The sequence below is a fragment of the Psittacula echo genome (genome assembly GCF_963264785.1).
Source record: "Psittacula echo genome assembly, chromosome: Z".
Lineage (NCBI taxonomy): Eukaryota > Metazoa > Chordata > Aves > Psittaciformes > Psittacidae > Psittacula > Psittacula echo.
Window position 1 is genome coordinate 81357429 of NC_137742.1, and position 15405 is coordinate 81372833.

Consider the following 15405-nt stretch of genomic DNA (forward strand, 5'->3'; position numbering starts at 1 on the left):
CTCTCAGTGTTTTACCTCCTATTGGAACTGCTCCACTTTGTATAAATAACCAAATACTCACAGGAGCCAGATCTTGTTCAGGGTCTCCAGAACCTGATATGGGCATTCTACCCCTTCACAGTATCACAGTATCACAGTATGTTAGAGATTGGAAGGGACCTCAAAAGATCATCTAGTCCAATCCCCCTGCCGGAGCAGGAACACCTAGATAAGGTTACATAGGAATGTGTCCAGGCGGGTTTTGAATGTCTCCAGAGAAGGAGACTCCACAACCCCCCTGGGCAGCCTGTTCCAGTGTTCTGTCACCCTCACTGAGAAGAAGTTTCTTCTCAAGTTTAAGTGGAACCTCTTGTGTTCCAGTTTATACCCATTACCCCTTGTCCTATCATTGTTTGCCACTGAGAAGAGCCTGGCTCCATCCTCATGACACTCCCCCTTTATGTATTTATATACACTAATAAGGTCACTCCTCAGTCTCCTCTTCTCCAAACTATAGAGACCCAGCTCCCTCAGCCTTTCCTCATAAGGGAGATGCTCCACTCCCTTAATCATCTTAGTTGCCCTGCGCTGGACTCTCTCCAGCAGGTCCCTGTCCTTCTTGAACTGAGGGGCCCAGAACTGGACACAATATTCCAGGTGCGGTCTCACCAGGGCAGAGTAGAGGGGAAGGAGGACCTCTCTCGACCTACTGACCACCCCCCTTCTAATACACCCCAGGATGCCATTGGCCTTCTTGGCCACAAGGGCACAGTGTTGGCTCATGGTCATCCTGCCATCCACTAGGACCCCCAGGTCCCTCTCCCCTACACTGCTCTCTAACAGGTCGTTCCCCAACCTATATTGGAACCTGGGGTTGTTCCTGCCCAGATGCAGGACTCTACAGTTTCCCTTGTTATATTTCATCAAGTTTCTCCCTGCCCAACTCTCCAGCCTGTCCAGGTCTCGCTGGATGGCAGCACAGCCTTCTGGCGTGTCAGCCACTCCTCCCAGCTTAGTGTCATCAGCAAACTTGCTGACAGTACACTCAATTCCCTCATCTAAATCATTGATGAATATATTAAATAATACTGGTCCCAGTACTGACCCTTGAGGCACTCCACTAGATACAGGCCTCCAACTAGACTCCGCCCCATAGACTACAACTCTCTGGCTTCTGTCCTTCAGCCAGTTTGCAGTCCACCTCACTACCTGATCATCCAGGCCACACTTCCTCAATTTAGCTATGAGGATGCTGTGGGAGACTGTGTCAAATGCTTTGCTGAAGTCAAGGTAGACCACGTCCACCGCTCTGCCATCATCCATCCACCGTGTTATTTCCTCATAAAAGGCTATGAGGTTGGTCAAGCATGACTTCCCCTTGGTAAAGCCATGTTGACTGCCCTTCATAACCCTCTTATCCTTGACATGCCTTAAGATGGCTAGATTATGATTCTGTTGTTGACCCTGGAAGTTACAGAATGGATTTTACAGCAATTTCTACAGTGCGAAACAACTCCAGCAGGGGAAAAGAAGAGTTCCATGCTGGTAGCTAATGGTCTAGCAGTTTGGGGAGTTAGTTTGGATGTGGGAGATGGATATCCAATTCCCTGGTCTAAACCAGGCAGAATGAAGATTTAAACCTGACTGTTCTGGCCTCTAGGTGATTGCCCAAACTACTGCATTACACGCTATTTTCAGAGGTCTTGCTCATCATCTTTTCTTCACTTTGTAAGAGTAGTCCTGAATGTGCTCCAGGTGAAAAGGTTTTGTTTGAACTGTATTACAGTAATAATTTTCACTTCACTTCCTGAATCATCTAATTCATTTAATTATTTGAGATGAAACTTGAAAAGATTCTGTATTGTATTAATACTAGGTTGCCATCTCTACATACCTGCTTACTTTGGTTCTAAAGTTTCCAAATTCAGATGCATAAAGGTTGCTTTTAAGACTATACTTAAGAGCTGAACAGTTGATCTGATTTTCAGAAACACAGTGCCAGTACTGAGCTGCTTTCTATTGCCTTCACACTGACATAGCTGCCTAATTGGGTTTTTTTAAAAAAAGAAAAATCTTGGCCTATGCCTATATTTGCATTATTTTGCATTTTATTATAAACACTTCTGTATACTTGCAATGATCTTAACAGCACCTGCTTATGCATTCAAGGAAAAGTAATTTAGTAATTAAAGCTAATAAACAGAATTTTCTTAATTAAGCTGCGTAGATCTGTGTTATCATACAATTTAAGCAAACCTGTGTTTATTTCAGTGTATGAAATCAGAATGCTTTTGGTAACTTCGGGCAATTTAGTACAGCATTAGAAATAATGAGATAATTCTTTCACATTGCCCAAATTTCATGTGCAGCAAACAAATCTGAATTTGTTTACTGTGATTTCAAAAGCACTTTAAATGAACAGAGTTATCTAGATTAAGGAAGGTTTTCATGTGGATGCATTTACTTCCTCAGAACAGCCCTACGGTTCATTTGTTTCTTCATTTGTTTTTTAAATCAGGAAAATTGATTTACCACATTTAATTTTACTTCCTGTAACAGTCAATTTTTCAATAACCTTGCTGGTTTTTTGTTCTTGTTTTTGTGTTTTTGTTTTTTTTTTTTTTTAAATGCATGTGGTTTTGTTTTTTTTTTTACTGCGTTCAAACTCCAAAAATGCATCTATGGTATATAGAATCTGAAGAAAGTTTATGAGCCATACTACTGTTTAAGTACATAAATAAAATCCACATTGTTTTCCAGAAAGAATTCTTTTCTGTACAAATACAGAAAAGCCTAAACTGAATGGATTCTATTACACTCCAATATAGGATTTCATATTGACTTTAAGAAACATAATCACCTCCTTGACTAACCCTTAGCTGCCAACAGACGCTGCCTCAGGTCACTACACACCTAATTGTTCGGTAAAAAGGCCGTTTCCTTACCTCATTGAGCTGGATGATGTGATAAATTTGCCTCAGGTACTCGCTGCCACCTGGTTTGTGGCAGATATCCAGGACCATCATGTTTATTTTCTGCTCAGTGAACCCAATATCTCCTTCCTCTAACGTTGCACCTACTGTGGCTGAGGCACTGGAATATAGAAAAAGTGCAGATATTCCTAAATTAAATTTATAAAAATCAAAATATTAATATAAAATCAGCTTAAAAACACTTACAAAGATTTGGCCTGCACAAAACAAATGTTGCTGTATAAACATCTAATAAGCCTTTATAGAAATAAGAAATGCTAAATACATTATTTTTAGTATAAAAATTTAATTATTTTAATCTGAAAGATGAAAACAGTAAACATTTGTTACTCTATGGATACATAAGCAGGAAATCTTCTTTTTTTTCTTAAAAAGATGTATCTAGAGAAGTATCTTCGCCACCAGAAATGGTATTTGCATTTGATCTTTCATACATTTTTCTTTCCTTGTTGCTGTACATATCAAAGCCTAATTAACATGTCAGAAAGGTAGCCATTACTCTAAGTGTAGGTTAGAAGTTTTAAAGTGAAGTCTTTTTCTTTCCATTGGTATGATGGTAACCATTTCAGACGTACATATTTGCCACTTGTTGCACTTTCTGCTCTGTACTTCTTTTCGCCTTAAAAGTATTTGTGTGAAACTGCTACCAAAAAAAAAATCTTCAGATGACCATCCAAAATGCCTTGAAAAATATGCTTTCAAAACTAGGACCACTGTCAGATTGCTCTCTCTACATACAAACATGTTACCAGCTTAGCATTGTATGCTGACAAAATATTAAGGAAAAAAAAGTACTTAAACTAATTATTGTCTTCAAATACGAGAGCTGTGACACAGGTATATTTTGGCACCTTGACACGTGCCAAGAACTTGAAAGACCAACAAGAATATATTATTCATTCTACAGTCATTATTGAATTAATTTAAATTCTATGAAAGAAGCATTCTGAATATAAAAAAGCACATTTTTTTAGAAGTAAATCCAAAAAGCTCCAATGTACTTTGGTATGATCAGCTGTATGTTGTAGTTTACTGTTGAAAGTGTGCCATGACTACAAAGTTAGTTCTGCTGAAACTTGCTGCTTGACCTCCAGGCACACTTAAATGCTATACAGCTGCTGGACATTAAAGCTGATATTGCTTCCACATGCAGCTTCAGAACATCCTACAGCGCAAATAGTTTCAAAATATAAAATATAATTTTATTGCTTGCTGAATAGAAGTAAATGATACTCTGTTATAATGGTGTATTTTACAGAAATGCTTTGAAGAAATTGATCTTAAAAATTAAGGCATGCTTAAGACTGGTCTTTCGATGCCACATACAGATACAAACTGAATTTCTTTCCAAACTTCTTCATGGCTGACATTGAAAAAAGTTGAGGACCTCTGACAAAGGAGTGTATTTGTGTCAGTGCCCAAATTGCATCCTTTCCTGTCTGTCAGTGTGCAGGTGAAGCAGATGATTGGATTCAGTCACTGCTATGATTAATGAGTTCCTCTCTGGATTTGGGACTGCCTATCCATCATGTCATTAGGAAGAATGTGCCTTGAAAGAGGCAGACCTCAGCCAAGGAATAACTGCATTCATCTTAATCTGTATATGCACCCAGCCAGCCAAGTCAGGGTCACCATGATGAAAAACAATAATCTTCAACTCGACAAATTACTTTGCAAAGACAGGCATTTCTTTTCTTCTCGGAATGCGTGTTCTTCAGAATCTAACGTGACTGTTTCCAACTCTGGGGCTTCCATAAAGTGAAGGTTATCTTAAATGAATACTAATGCTTTCAGGCAGTACACAAGACAGGCAATGCATGCAACTGATACTTTCTTTCACTGAAGATTTTTTTCTTAAATCTTCCTAAAAACTAAATTTAATTTGTATGCCACAATGGAAGAAACTATGTAATATTTACAGTTCTTATGTAGCTAGCAGTCCTGATAACAATAACGTAACACAAAATCCTGCAAGACTTTTGCTTATAAAAATTCAGTGCACTTTAAAGATGATTCCACAACTGTGTGGATGAATCACAAATGTTTGAAATTTTGGGGGTTTATATTATTCCATGCTCTGGATCTATTAAAAGTTCATAAACATTTCTAAAACATATATATATATATATATATAAATGCATGTGCATAGTTACGCACAAAAATCCTTTAATAATTAAAAGGTTATACAAAATATAAATTTACCCCAACTTAGATTTTCAAATATTATTATTTCAAAAAATTACATAAACATCACAAGTCTTCTCTTGAAAGACCTGCTTTTAGTTTACTGATTATGTGACTGCTACTTAGCTTAATTGATATTTGAATTTCAGCTTTAATATATTAATTTTATAATTTGCATTGATAAGATTATACCTACACATTGCATATCTCAGCTATTTATTAACAAGATACTTTTTCCCTGAAATTGGCCCATATGTTTGAATAAAAAATGGCAAAATAACATTTATGTTAGACTTCTATTGCAGAAATCCCACCGAAGTCAGGCGACTTAGTGTAGGCACTGCATCATAGTTTTGTAACCACTCACAAATGCATAGGTACTGCATTCTTAAGCTTAAAATTAGTTACCCTAGTCACAAACTAGTGCTTACTTTGGTTGGCACTGTAGACATACAGGAAACATTTCCCCACATTCATTTCTCACAGACCTACACTTGATGGCTAATACAGCATTTTTGCAGTATGCTAGAAAAGCAAATAGAGTGATATATTGAATTAAAATTCTCAGCTTCAGAAGAAGTGCAAATACAAAAGTTTTAATTTTTAGAGGTTATCCACAATATATTCTTACACTTCATTTATATTTTTAAATATCTATTCTCTCAGTGACATTAGAAATTATAGTATGGAACCATTCTGTTAAGTATCAATTTATACATCACTATTATGTTTTTTTTTATTCTATGACTCTTTCAGTCACTAGCATCTGGCTTCAGTCTTTTAATTACTGGATTAGAGCTTGTAAATTAGTATTAAATGGAAATGTAAATATTACAAAGGTCAATGTCACTGACATTCATGTGACACTATTACTACTTAGTCCTACTCATGTCAACTGACTCCTTGTAGAAACAGGATACTGTCCCTTGAAGAACTGTATGAAAGTCTGTTCACTGGTATTGGTGATTCTGACCTATCATCACTATATCCTTTGTTTGTATGGAAAATTACTGTCAGGAGAGCAACAACTGCAACCTTCAAGAATATTAATTATAAAAAAGCAGTCTTACTTTCAGTAGTCAACAACTTAATTCAGTAAGTCATGTAACTCCAATAAATCTCATATTGGAGAGCTGATAAATCGTGTTTTTACAAAATGGTACATGACTTCAACATTAAACCAGACTGGACTAGGATCACTTTTACATGAACATAACTCCTTGAAAAATCACTATAAGGTTTTCAAACTCTTGGACTTTAATGTCAAATCTGCAGGGAAGGTTGATATTTTCACAGAAAGGCACAGCAGGGTACTCTCTTAGTCCTGTTTTGATATACCCTACTTGCCCTCAGGGTTTGCTGTATTTTAAAAGGAAGTATGCTTACTATTTAATCACACACGAACACCGAAAGCTTTTCATAGTCACTCTTAATTTAATCATTGTAACAAAACTAATTTATAAATACACTGCGGTGCCTTCTAGTCAGCATACTTATTCACATTCTGAAAGACACACCAATTAAATTGTCCATATTTTTCCATCATCATGAAAATATGAAATCTCTGAGTACTATGAAGACACTTTTCCAATAAAACAACCATGGTTTACTGTTTCACCAATTAAGTTGCAAAATATGCTATAAGGCCATCAATATTAAGAACTAATCAATTTAATAAGATCACCACTCTTTTTTTTTTTTAATTAAATTGAACGAGAGCCATAAACACAGCAATACTCAGTAAAATAAAAAACAAACAACATAGCATTTGAAAAATACAATGTTCTTACCAGTCCGTGCTCAATTTTCTTGCCTTCAGCAACTGGCTTTCAATCCAGTTTGGTCTTTGCTGTTCAATGCTTTGTATAACCTTCTGGATCACTTGCTTAGGGCCACTTTTCTGTTTTCCCATGATACTTTCTAAGCAGACATGAATTAAACTGAGTTTTTCTTTGCTCCATCTGTCAAGTGTTGCACCTGTTAAAAGTTCTGCAGTATTTCCATCCTCAAATATTTGACATATAATTACAATCAAGTTCCAGACAAGCAGACCAGCTTTCTTCAATTCAGCAAAGTTTCTTGACATTTTTCTCTCAGCCAGAAAAAAGAAGTATTTAATTGGGGGAGGCAAACATGCAATCACTGTAGGTAACTTGCTGATTACAATAGATACTGCCTGAGCTGCAAGCCTTGTGAAGCCTTAAAAAAAGAAAGAAAAGAAGGTATGATTAACATTAACATTCTAGTTCTATCACAGCATGCTCCTGAATGTTGTATGATAATTTCTAACTTTCTTTTGTATGGAAATGGGAAAAAAGCTTAAGTATTCAATACTGTAGCTTGACTTCTATTGTGCTCCCTCCACATAAATCCCACAAAATCTAAACAATAACATGAATTAAACCAGAGAACCTAGAAAATTTAGAATTCAGACTGTGAGTCTTTTAATAATTAGTCCTGATGTGCACAGTTATTACAGAATAAATGAAAAAGACAACACCCAGCTATTCTGAATGGTAAAAAAGTTGTTTCCAAAATTGTAGTGTAATATGTTTAGAACTTCACGAACGGAGCAGCGCACTACATATCTCAGGATTTTACATACGTTCTTAATCTTTAGTTTTCTTAGTTTTCTTTTATCATATTTTCCTCAGTTTTATTGATCCCTTTCTATGTTCAACCCTACAAAACTTGACTCTATCAATATTCACATAAGCATGCATGCTATATAGCACAGCACTTTAAACATTCCAGGTATTAAAAGTCAAAGAAACTACAGTAAATATGGTGCTCAAAACCCCAATGAAAAAATATACCAAAAGGCGATCCACAATATGGAGTCAAGATTTAAAAAACCACCAAAACAAAACCCTGACAAAACAAGAAAACCCCTGACTCATTGCATCTGTATTGTCACCTTCTTAAAATAAAACCTTAAAAACACACAACAAAAAAGCCCCAAAACCACACACAGAGAGAAAAAAAACCTCAGAAACTCCCAAACCCCCTAGATCTGTTCTAGGTGTCACACAGCCAATTTAACTTGTGACCAAGTCTGAGCCTTATGTCCCAGCTTGCATACCAGTTCAGGCTTACTGGTAGCCTAAAATAGACATACGAGTTCTGGATTAAAGTGATATTGCAGTAAGACTGCAGTGAGCACACTGCTGCATAAATGTGCCTCAATATGCTGAGGAGAATATACATGGAAAGAAAGAATGGATTGATGCCCTTGCTTGCCTGCAATCTATATATTCAAAACTTAATGCCAGAATATACTGCAGTGATGGTACTGTAGTGAAAATAATCAGGTAATATTTTGGTGGCAATAAATTTATGGTGAAATGTTTCCAAAAGTTACCTTTTTGAAATGATGGAGGCTTTAGGCACTGTAGGCTATGAAAGTATATACTGGAAATCAACTTTACTTCTAACCATCAAAAGATCTATTACATGTATTATTTCTCTTTCTTCAGTAACTGTTTCAACAACCCAGCAGCATCATATTCTGTAACAGTTTCAGCACTATTCAAACACAAATTGCTGTGTTGTAAAGTTGGGATAAGTTGTTATCATTTCAGTCAGCATTATGCATCTAAATTTAAACGGTCCTGACTGAAAAGATAACTAAGAACTGGTTACAGCCGTTAAGACAAGAGTGTAGACATTATGCTTTAGTCTGCCTTGAACCCCAACTTATTACTGCCAGATGTTAAAAATATTTTCAGTACTACTATTATCAATACTACAATAGTTATTATTTCAAAAAGCTTGTTTGTGTATGCATTGGTGTAAGCCTCAAGAAAGAATAACCGAATTTTAATGCCAAGTGCTTTGAAAAAAAAAAACCCACACAGGATGTTTGGAAATAATTTTATTCATTGTCAAACTGCAACACTCACGAACTCTGTTTAATTTTGATATGTACTCATTAAAGCAGTAACAAGCTTTTATGACAAATTGATAAAACAGTGTATAAATTTCACCCACATTTCCCAGATTCTTTTCTCTTCATTTCTCGGGGAGTGTAATTCCATTCCTTTGGAACTGTTTTCAGTAAACTTTCAGGCACTATTTGCTTGTGCTGGTATGTTCCATAGTTTTCTGTTGCCTCCCATGAATGCATCAAAGAAATTATCTGCTTCACGATACCCTTGACTGAATTTATCAAAGTCAACTTCAAGCATCTGATAACTTCTGGCTCCGACTCACCACAACTGGAAACTTCAGAAGGAAAAATTATTAAATATTCAGTAAGTGTAGCCACTTGTGTAAATCTGTTTCAGGAAGAAGTGTTTCAGAATTCATATGGAAAGAAAAGTAACAACATTAGGAGTCATAATAACTTAGACCTATTGACCTGTTAGCGAAAATAAAACAAAACAACATAGTATCTCGTACCATCTTAATACAGTACTGTCAAAAATGCAATTTAATTTATTTCCTTCATCCTCCTTTCTCCTTCAATATGTTTCTAAAAATTCAAGTTGACATCTTCCTTTTCATATGGAATACATTTAATTACTTATTAGACATCAATGAGGCAAATAGATATTACTGGGTTTTTTTTCTACTTCCTTGTCTTGATAATATTAATGAAGTTGCATTTATTAGATACTCAAACTGTTACACTAGGGAACAGCAAAGGAAGAAAAGATATTTTGGAAACAAAAATGCATACAAATGACAGTCATTAACAGAGACATAGGGTATTATCAGAGATTGCATGTTGAAAATAGACCACCCAAAATACAGTTACTGACATTACAACAAGTATCAATCTTCTCCACATTCTTAATACCACAGAGAATTGTGGAGCAGCAGGTGTCAGGCAGAGTGCTGAAGGACGTGTTTTGACGTGTTAGGTCCTTCCCTCTATTTTGCTTGTACTTTTTGCTGGTCTAAGTTTCATTCTTTTTTTGCATGGACTTTGTGGAAGCTTCCATGCAACATTTCTCTTTTTTTTTTGCGTTCTCTTACATCATAGACTGCTACTTTTGAAATCCCATTTTTCTCCAAAGAGTACCTGAGCAGTTTGATCACAACTATTTCCTATTTTGTGATATTCACAATTCTATGTCCCCTCTTACACTGTCCCATTTTCTTTCTTTTCTTTTGAGCTTTCCTGCATTTTACCTATCATCGCTTGCAAGATCATCCTTCTAAACCTCACCTCTTTTCTCTGGTTGGATACTGCTTTTTCTTGAGGGCAGCACCAGATGCTTTAATTGTGAGGGCAGCTCTCCCACTCCACGGAAAATTAGGAGCCTGCCTGCCTGTTGACAGTGGAGTCTATATGCCCATCAGACTACTTCTCCCCCAGTAGGAGTCCTTCCTTTTCTTTTTTCCACTCTCCTTTAATCGTTCCTTACTTTTAAATCATGGCAAAGGTCTGGAGTCATTAAATGCACAGAGAAAAAGAACCTGTGCTGATAAAGAGGTACAAAAGGATCTGCTGCCAGCATGCTGGTATGGCAGACACAAGGAAATCAGGTTCCTGGTTGACCATACTGCTCCATAACTTCCTCTGTCTTCAAAATATTCATCACTCCTACCGTAAGCTGATTGCCCAAAAGACTTTGATTATACTACAATTTTGAAGTAAACTACCATAATTACATCTGATTTATTAAGGTAAAAATAATATGCACTATATATCAAAAAACTGACTAGGTTGAACATTAGATTTTAAATACTTATTATGACATAAAATACCTGTCATATTGTATAAGCAATTCCACAACTGCTCTTTTTCCAGGTAGGTCTCAAAAGCAATACCAAGAGATTTGGGTGATAAAGTGCAGTAAGACAATATTCTGAAGATTGTTTCAGTCAGAGTAGGCTCTTTATTATTTATCTGTTCTAAGAGAGAACTCTGCTCATGACGATTCAATACTTCATTTCCTTAAAAATAAACAAAACCACGGTTACAATAATTTCCAAGTAATTCAAGTTCATAGTAATAGATAGTGTCAGTCAAAATGAACTGCAAACTGTATCTGACTAATATTTCAAACAATAATAATACTTACAGATACTTAAATCTGATCTTCCTCTGCATAATGATATTTGACTTCCTGAATTATATGTAGCCATTAAAAAAAGACTGAAGCATGTTTACAAACTATGGAATATGACTATTTAATTCAAAACACACTCAGTATATGTTTGGAATTTGATTATTTGATAAATATTAATAGAAGTAAATTATATTATTTCTGTAGAATCACAGTCAAAAAGTTATTATTACTTAATTCCTTTTACCAGTATATTAGTCACATGAAATAATAGAACTCTATAAAATATAATACAGTAGCAGCTGCATACTGCCCAGAATGGGTTGTCTTCTTTTTTCAGTATAAGATGAAACTGAGAAGAAATAGTTTGACAAAACAAAATCTCAGCCCTGCTAAGATACAGATATGTATGTTTTTAAAGACAACCAGTGATTTTCATAGAGTTGAGTGGTTAATAGCTCACATAACATGTATTTCTAACTGTTTTTCATAATTCTTATAAAACATTTTCCCAGCTGAAACATAGTAATGTGTTCAAACATCTTTGAATCAATGCAACTCAGAGGCTTTGACTTATAGAATCATAGAATAGTTAGGGTTGGAAAGGACCTTAAGATCATCTAGTTCCAACCCCCTGCCATGGGCAGGGACACCCCACCCTAAACCACACCACCCAAGGCTTTGTCCAACCTGGCCTTGAACGCTGCCAGGATTCACTGCCAGGAGCATTCACAACCTCCCTGGGCAACCCATTCCAGTGCCTCACCACCCTAACAGTAAAGAATTTCTTCCTTATTTCCAATCTAAACTTCCCCTCTTTAAGTTTGAACCTGTTACCCTGTCACTAAAGTCCCTGATGAATAGTCCATTCACCCCTATAGCCCCCTTCAGATACTGGAAGGCTGCTATGAGGTCTCCACGCAGCCTTCTCTTCTCCAGGCTGAACAGCCCCAACTTTCTCAGCCTATCTTCATATGGGAGGTGCTCCACTCCCCTGATCATCCTTGTGGCCCTCCTCCGGAATTGTTCCAACAGTTCCGTGTCCTTTTTGTGTTGAGGACACCAGAACTGCACACAATACTCCAAGTGAGGTCTCACAAGAGCAAAGTAGAGGGGCAGGATCACCTCCTTTGACCTGCTGGTCACGCTCTTCTTGGTGCAGCCCAGGATACAGTTGGCTTTCTAGGCTGCGAGTGCACACTGCCGGCTCATGCTCATTTTCTCATCAACCAACACCCCCAAGTCCTTCTCTGCAGGGCTGCTCTGAATCTCTTCTCTGCCCAACCTGTTGCTGTGCCTGGGATTGCTCCTACCCAGGTGCAGGACCTTGCATTTGGCATGGTTAAACTTCATCAGGTTGGCATAGCCCACCTTACAAGCCTGTCGAGGGCTCTCTGGATGGCATTCCTTCCCTCCGGCGTATCAACCGAACTGCACAGCTTGGTGTCATTGGCAAACTTGCTGAGGGCGCACTCAATCCCACTGTCCATGTCACCGACAAAGATGCTGAACAAGACCAGTCCCAACACCGATCCCTGAGGGACACCACTCGCTACTGGTCTCCAGCCGGACATGGAGCCCTTGACCACAACTCTTTGCGTGTGGCCATCCAGCCAGTTATTTATCCACTGAGTGGTCCACCCATCAAATTGATGTCTCTCCAATTTAGAGACAAGGAGGTCGTGTGGGACAGTGTCAAACACTTTGCACAAGTCCAGGTAGATGCCATCAACAGCTCTGCCCCTGTCTATCAGTTCTGCAGCCCCATCATAGAAGGCCACCAGACTGGTCAGGCAGGATTTCCCCTCAGTGAAGCCATGCTAGCTGTTACCAACCACCTTGTTGTTTTTCATGTGCCTTAGCATGCCTTCCTTGAGAATCTGCTCCAAGATTTTGCCAGGCACGGAGGTGAGACTGACTGGTCTGTAATTTCCTGGGTCATCCATTTTCTCCTTCTTAAAAATGGGGGTTATTTCCCTTTTTCCAGTTGTCGGGAACTTCACCTGACTGCCATGATTTTTCAAATATGATGGCCAGTGGCTTAGCAACTTCATTCACCAGCTCCTTCAGGACCCGCGGATGGATTTCATCAGGTCCCATGGACTTGTGTACGTTCAGGTTCTCAAGATGGTCTCAACCCAGATCCTCTCTTACAGTGGGCCTAGTGTCATTATCCTCACAGTCCCTGCGTCTGCCTTCCAAGACTTGGGTGTTGTGGTCAGAACATTTGCCAGTGAAGACCGAGGCAAAGAAGTCATTAAGAACCTCAGCCTTCTCCAAATCCAGGGTAGCCAGTTCTCCCAATATCTTCCAAAGGGGGCCTACGTTGTCCCTAGTCTGTCTTTTATTCACTACACACCTATAGAATCCCTTCCTGTTATCCTTAACATCCTTAGCCAAGTTTAATTCTAACTGGGCCTTAGCTTTCCTAACCTGGTCCTTAGCTTCCCGGACAACATCCCTGTAGTCTTCTCAGGCCGCCTATCCTTGCTTCCACCTTTTATAAGCCTCTCTTCTCCTTTGAATTTTCCTGAGCAGCTCCTTATCCAAGGAGGTCTCCTGGCCCTCCTGCTGCACTTCCTTCTAGTTGGGATGCAACACTCATGAGCTTTTAGCAGGTGACCCTTGAATATCAACCAACAGTTGTGGGCCCCCCTGCCCTCTAGGGCTATATCCTATGGAACCTTACTAAGCATGTTCCTGAAGAGGCCAAAGTCTGCTCTCTTGAAGTCCAGGGCAGTGAGCTTGCTGCACGCTCTTCTCACTGTCCTGAGGATCTCAAATTTGACCATCTCATGATCGCTGCAGCTAAGGCTGCCCTGGAGTGTCACATTTCCAACCAGCTCTTCCCTGTTGGTGAGCATGAGGTCAAGCATGGCACCTCTCCTTGTCGGCTCCTCTATTACTTGCAGAAGGAAGTTGTCTTCCACACAATCGAGGAACCTCCTGGATTGCTTGTGCTGGGCCGTACCATCGCTCCAACAGATGTCAGGGTGGTTGAAGTCCCCCGTGAGAACAAGGGCCTGTGAGCGTGAGGCTGTTCCTATCTGCCTGTAGAGTGCTTCATCCACAGATTCCTCTTGATCAGGCGGTCTGTAATAGATCCCCACAGTAATGTCCCCCACTGCTGCTCCCCCTTTAACCCTGACCTACAAACTCTCTGTTGACTACTCACCTGTCCCCAGACAGAGTTCCATACTCTCCAGCCTATCCCTAACATATATAGCAACTCCCCCTCGCTGCCTGCTGGGCCTCTCTTTTCTAAAGAGACTGTAACCTTCCATTCCAACACTCCAGTCATAGGAGCCATTCCACGATGTTTCTGTGATGCCTATTATATCATACCCCCATAGACATGCACACATCTCTAATTCCTCTTGTTTGCTCCCCATGCTATGGGCGTTTGTATAGAGGCATCTGAGCAGAGCTCCAAATGAAGCCGGTTCATCGGCTGGAGCAGCTGGAATATCTCTACATTGGTCCAAGCATTTACTATAGGTGTTGGCAACTGACTGGGTGTGTTGGGATGGAATGATGCCTCACTCCCCCAACATCTAGTTTAAAGCATCCTTGACCAGTCTGGCAAGCCTCCTACAAAAACCGCTCTTCTTCTTTTATCAGAGCAGCTCCACCAGCCTCCAGTAGACCTGGCCTACCGACTTGGGCCCTGTATTCAAGACACCCAAATCCCTGACTATGGCATTATGCTAATGCCAAAGACCTCAGCTTCCCTTGTATTTGTGGAAAATGCTTTTGATGTTAACAGCCATAACAAATGACCAGAGCCAGAATCAATTAAACACTTTTAATTTAAGTTTCTAGATTGCAAACCTGAAATTTAGATAAAATAGTGCTTGAAAACATCAATGGTTTATGACCGTTTGACTGCCCTTACCTTTCGTAACCTTTGCAGAAGGATGGGAGACTAAATTTCTAAACTGTGTTTTCTAATATTTCAAACACCCTTCAAAATACACCACAGTGGAAAACTGCTGCTCTCCACCCAGCTCTGAATTACTTGAGAGTTTTGTAAAACTGAAAGAATCCCATTTTACTCTCCTCTAGAATTCCTAGAACCTAATTCACACATTACTGCAAACCATTCAGCCTGGGTAGCATGCAACCTTGATAGAAACAGCCCATAGGATATAGAAAGCTGAAAAATAAGATCAGTGATTTCATAACCAACAAGCTGCAGGCTTTTTTCCCTGAGGCAGGAGACAGATCAGCAA

The 15405-nt window shown here is 38.8% G+C and overlaps 1 protein-coding gene across 1 annotated transcript in view; it reads right to left on the bottom strand.

Moving 5' to 3' along the window:
• Nucleotides 1-15405, bottom strand: part of KIAA0825 — a gene marked incomplete at its 3' end in the record, with an annotated part of 235382 nt that overhangs the window by 134330 nt on the left and 85647 nt on the right. The window contains exons 13-16 of the mRNA XM_080636888.1: nt 10872-11060; nt 9147-9380; nt 6947-7355; nt 2925-3072 (exon numbers count right to left, since the gene is read on the bottom strand). Coding sequence (XP_080493014.1) covers nt 2925-3072; nt 6947-7355; nt 9147-9380; nt 10872-11060 — 980 coding nt within the window. The remainder of the gene's footprint in view (nt 1-2924; nt 3073-6946; nt 7356-9146; nt 9381-10871; nt 11061-15405) is intronic.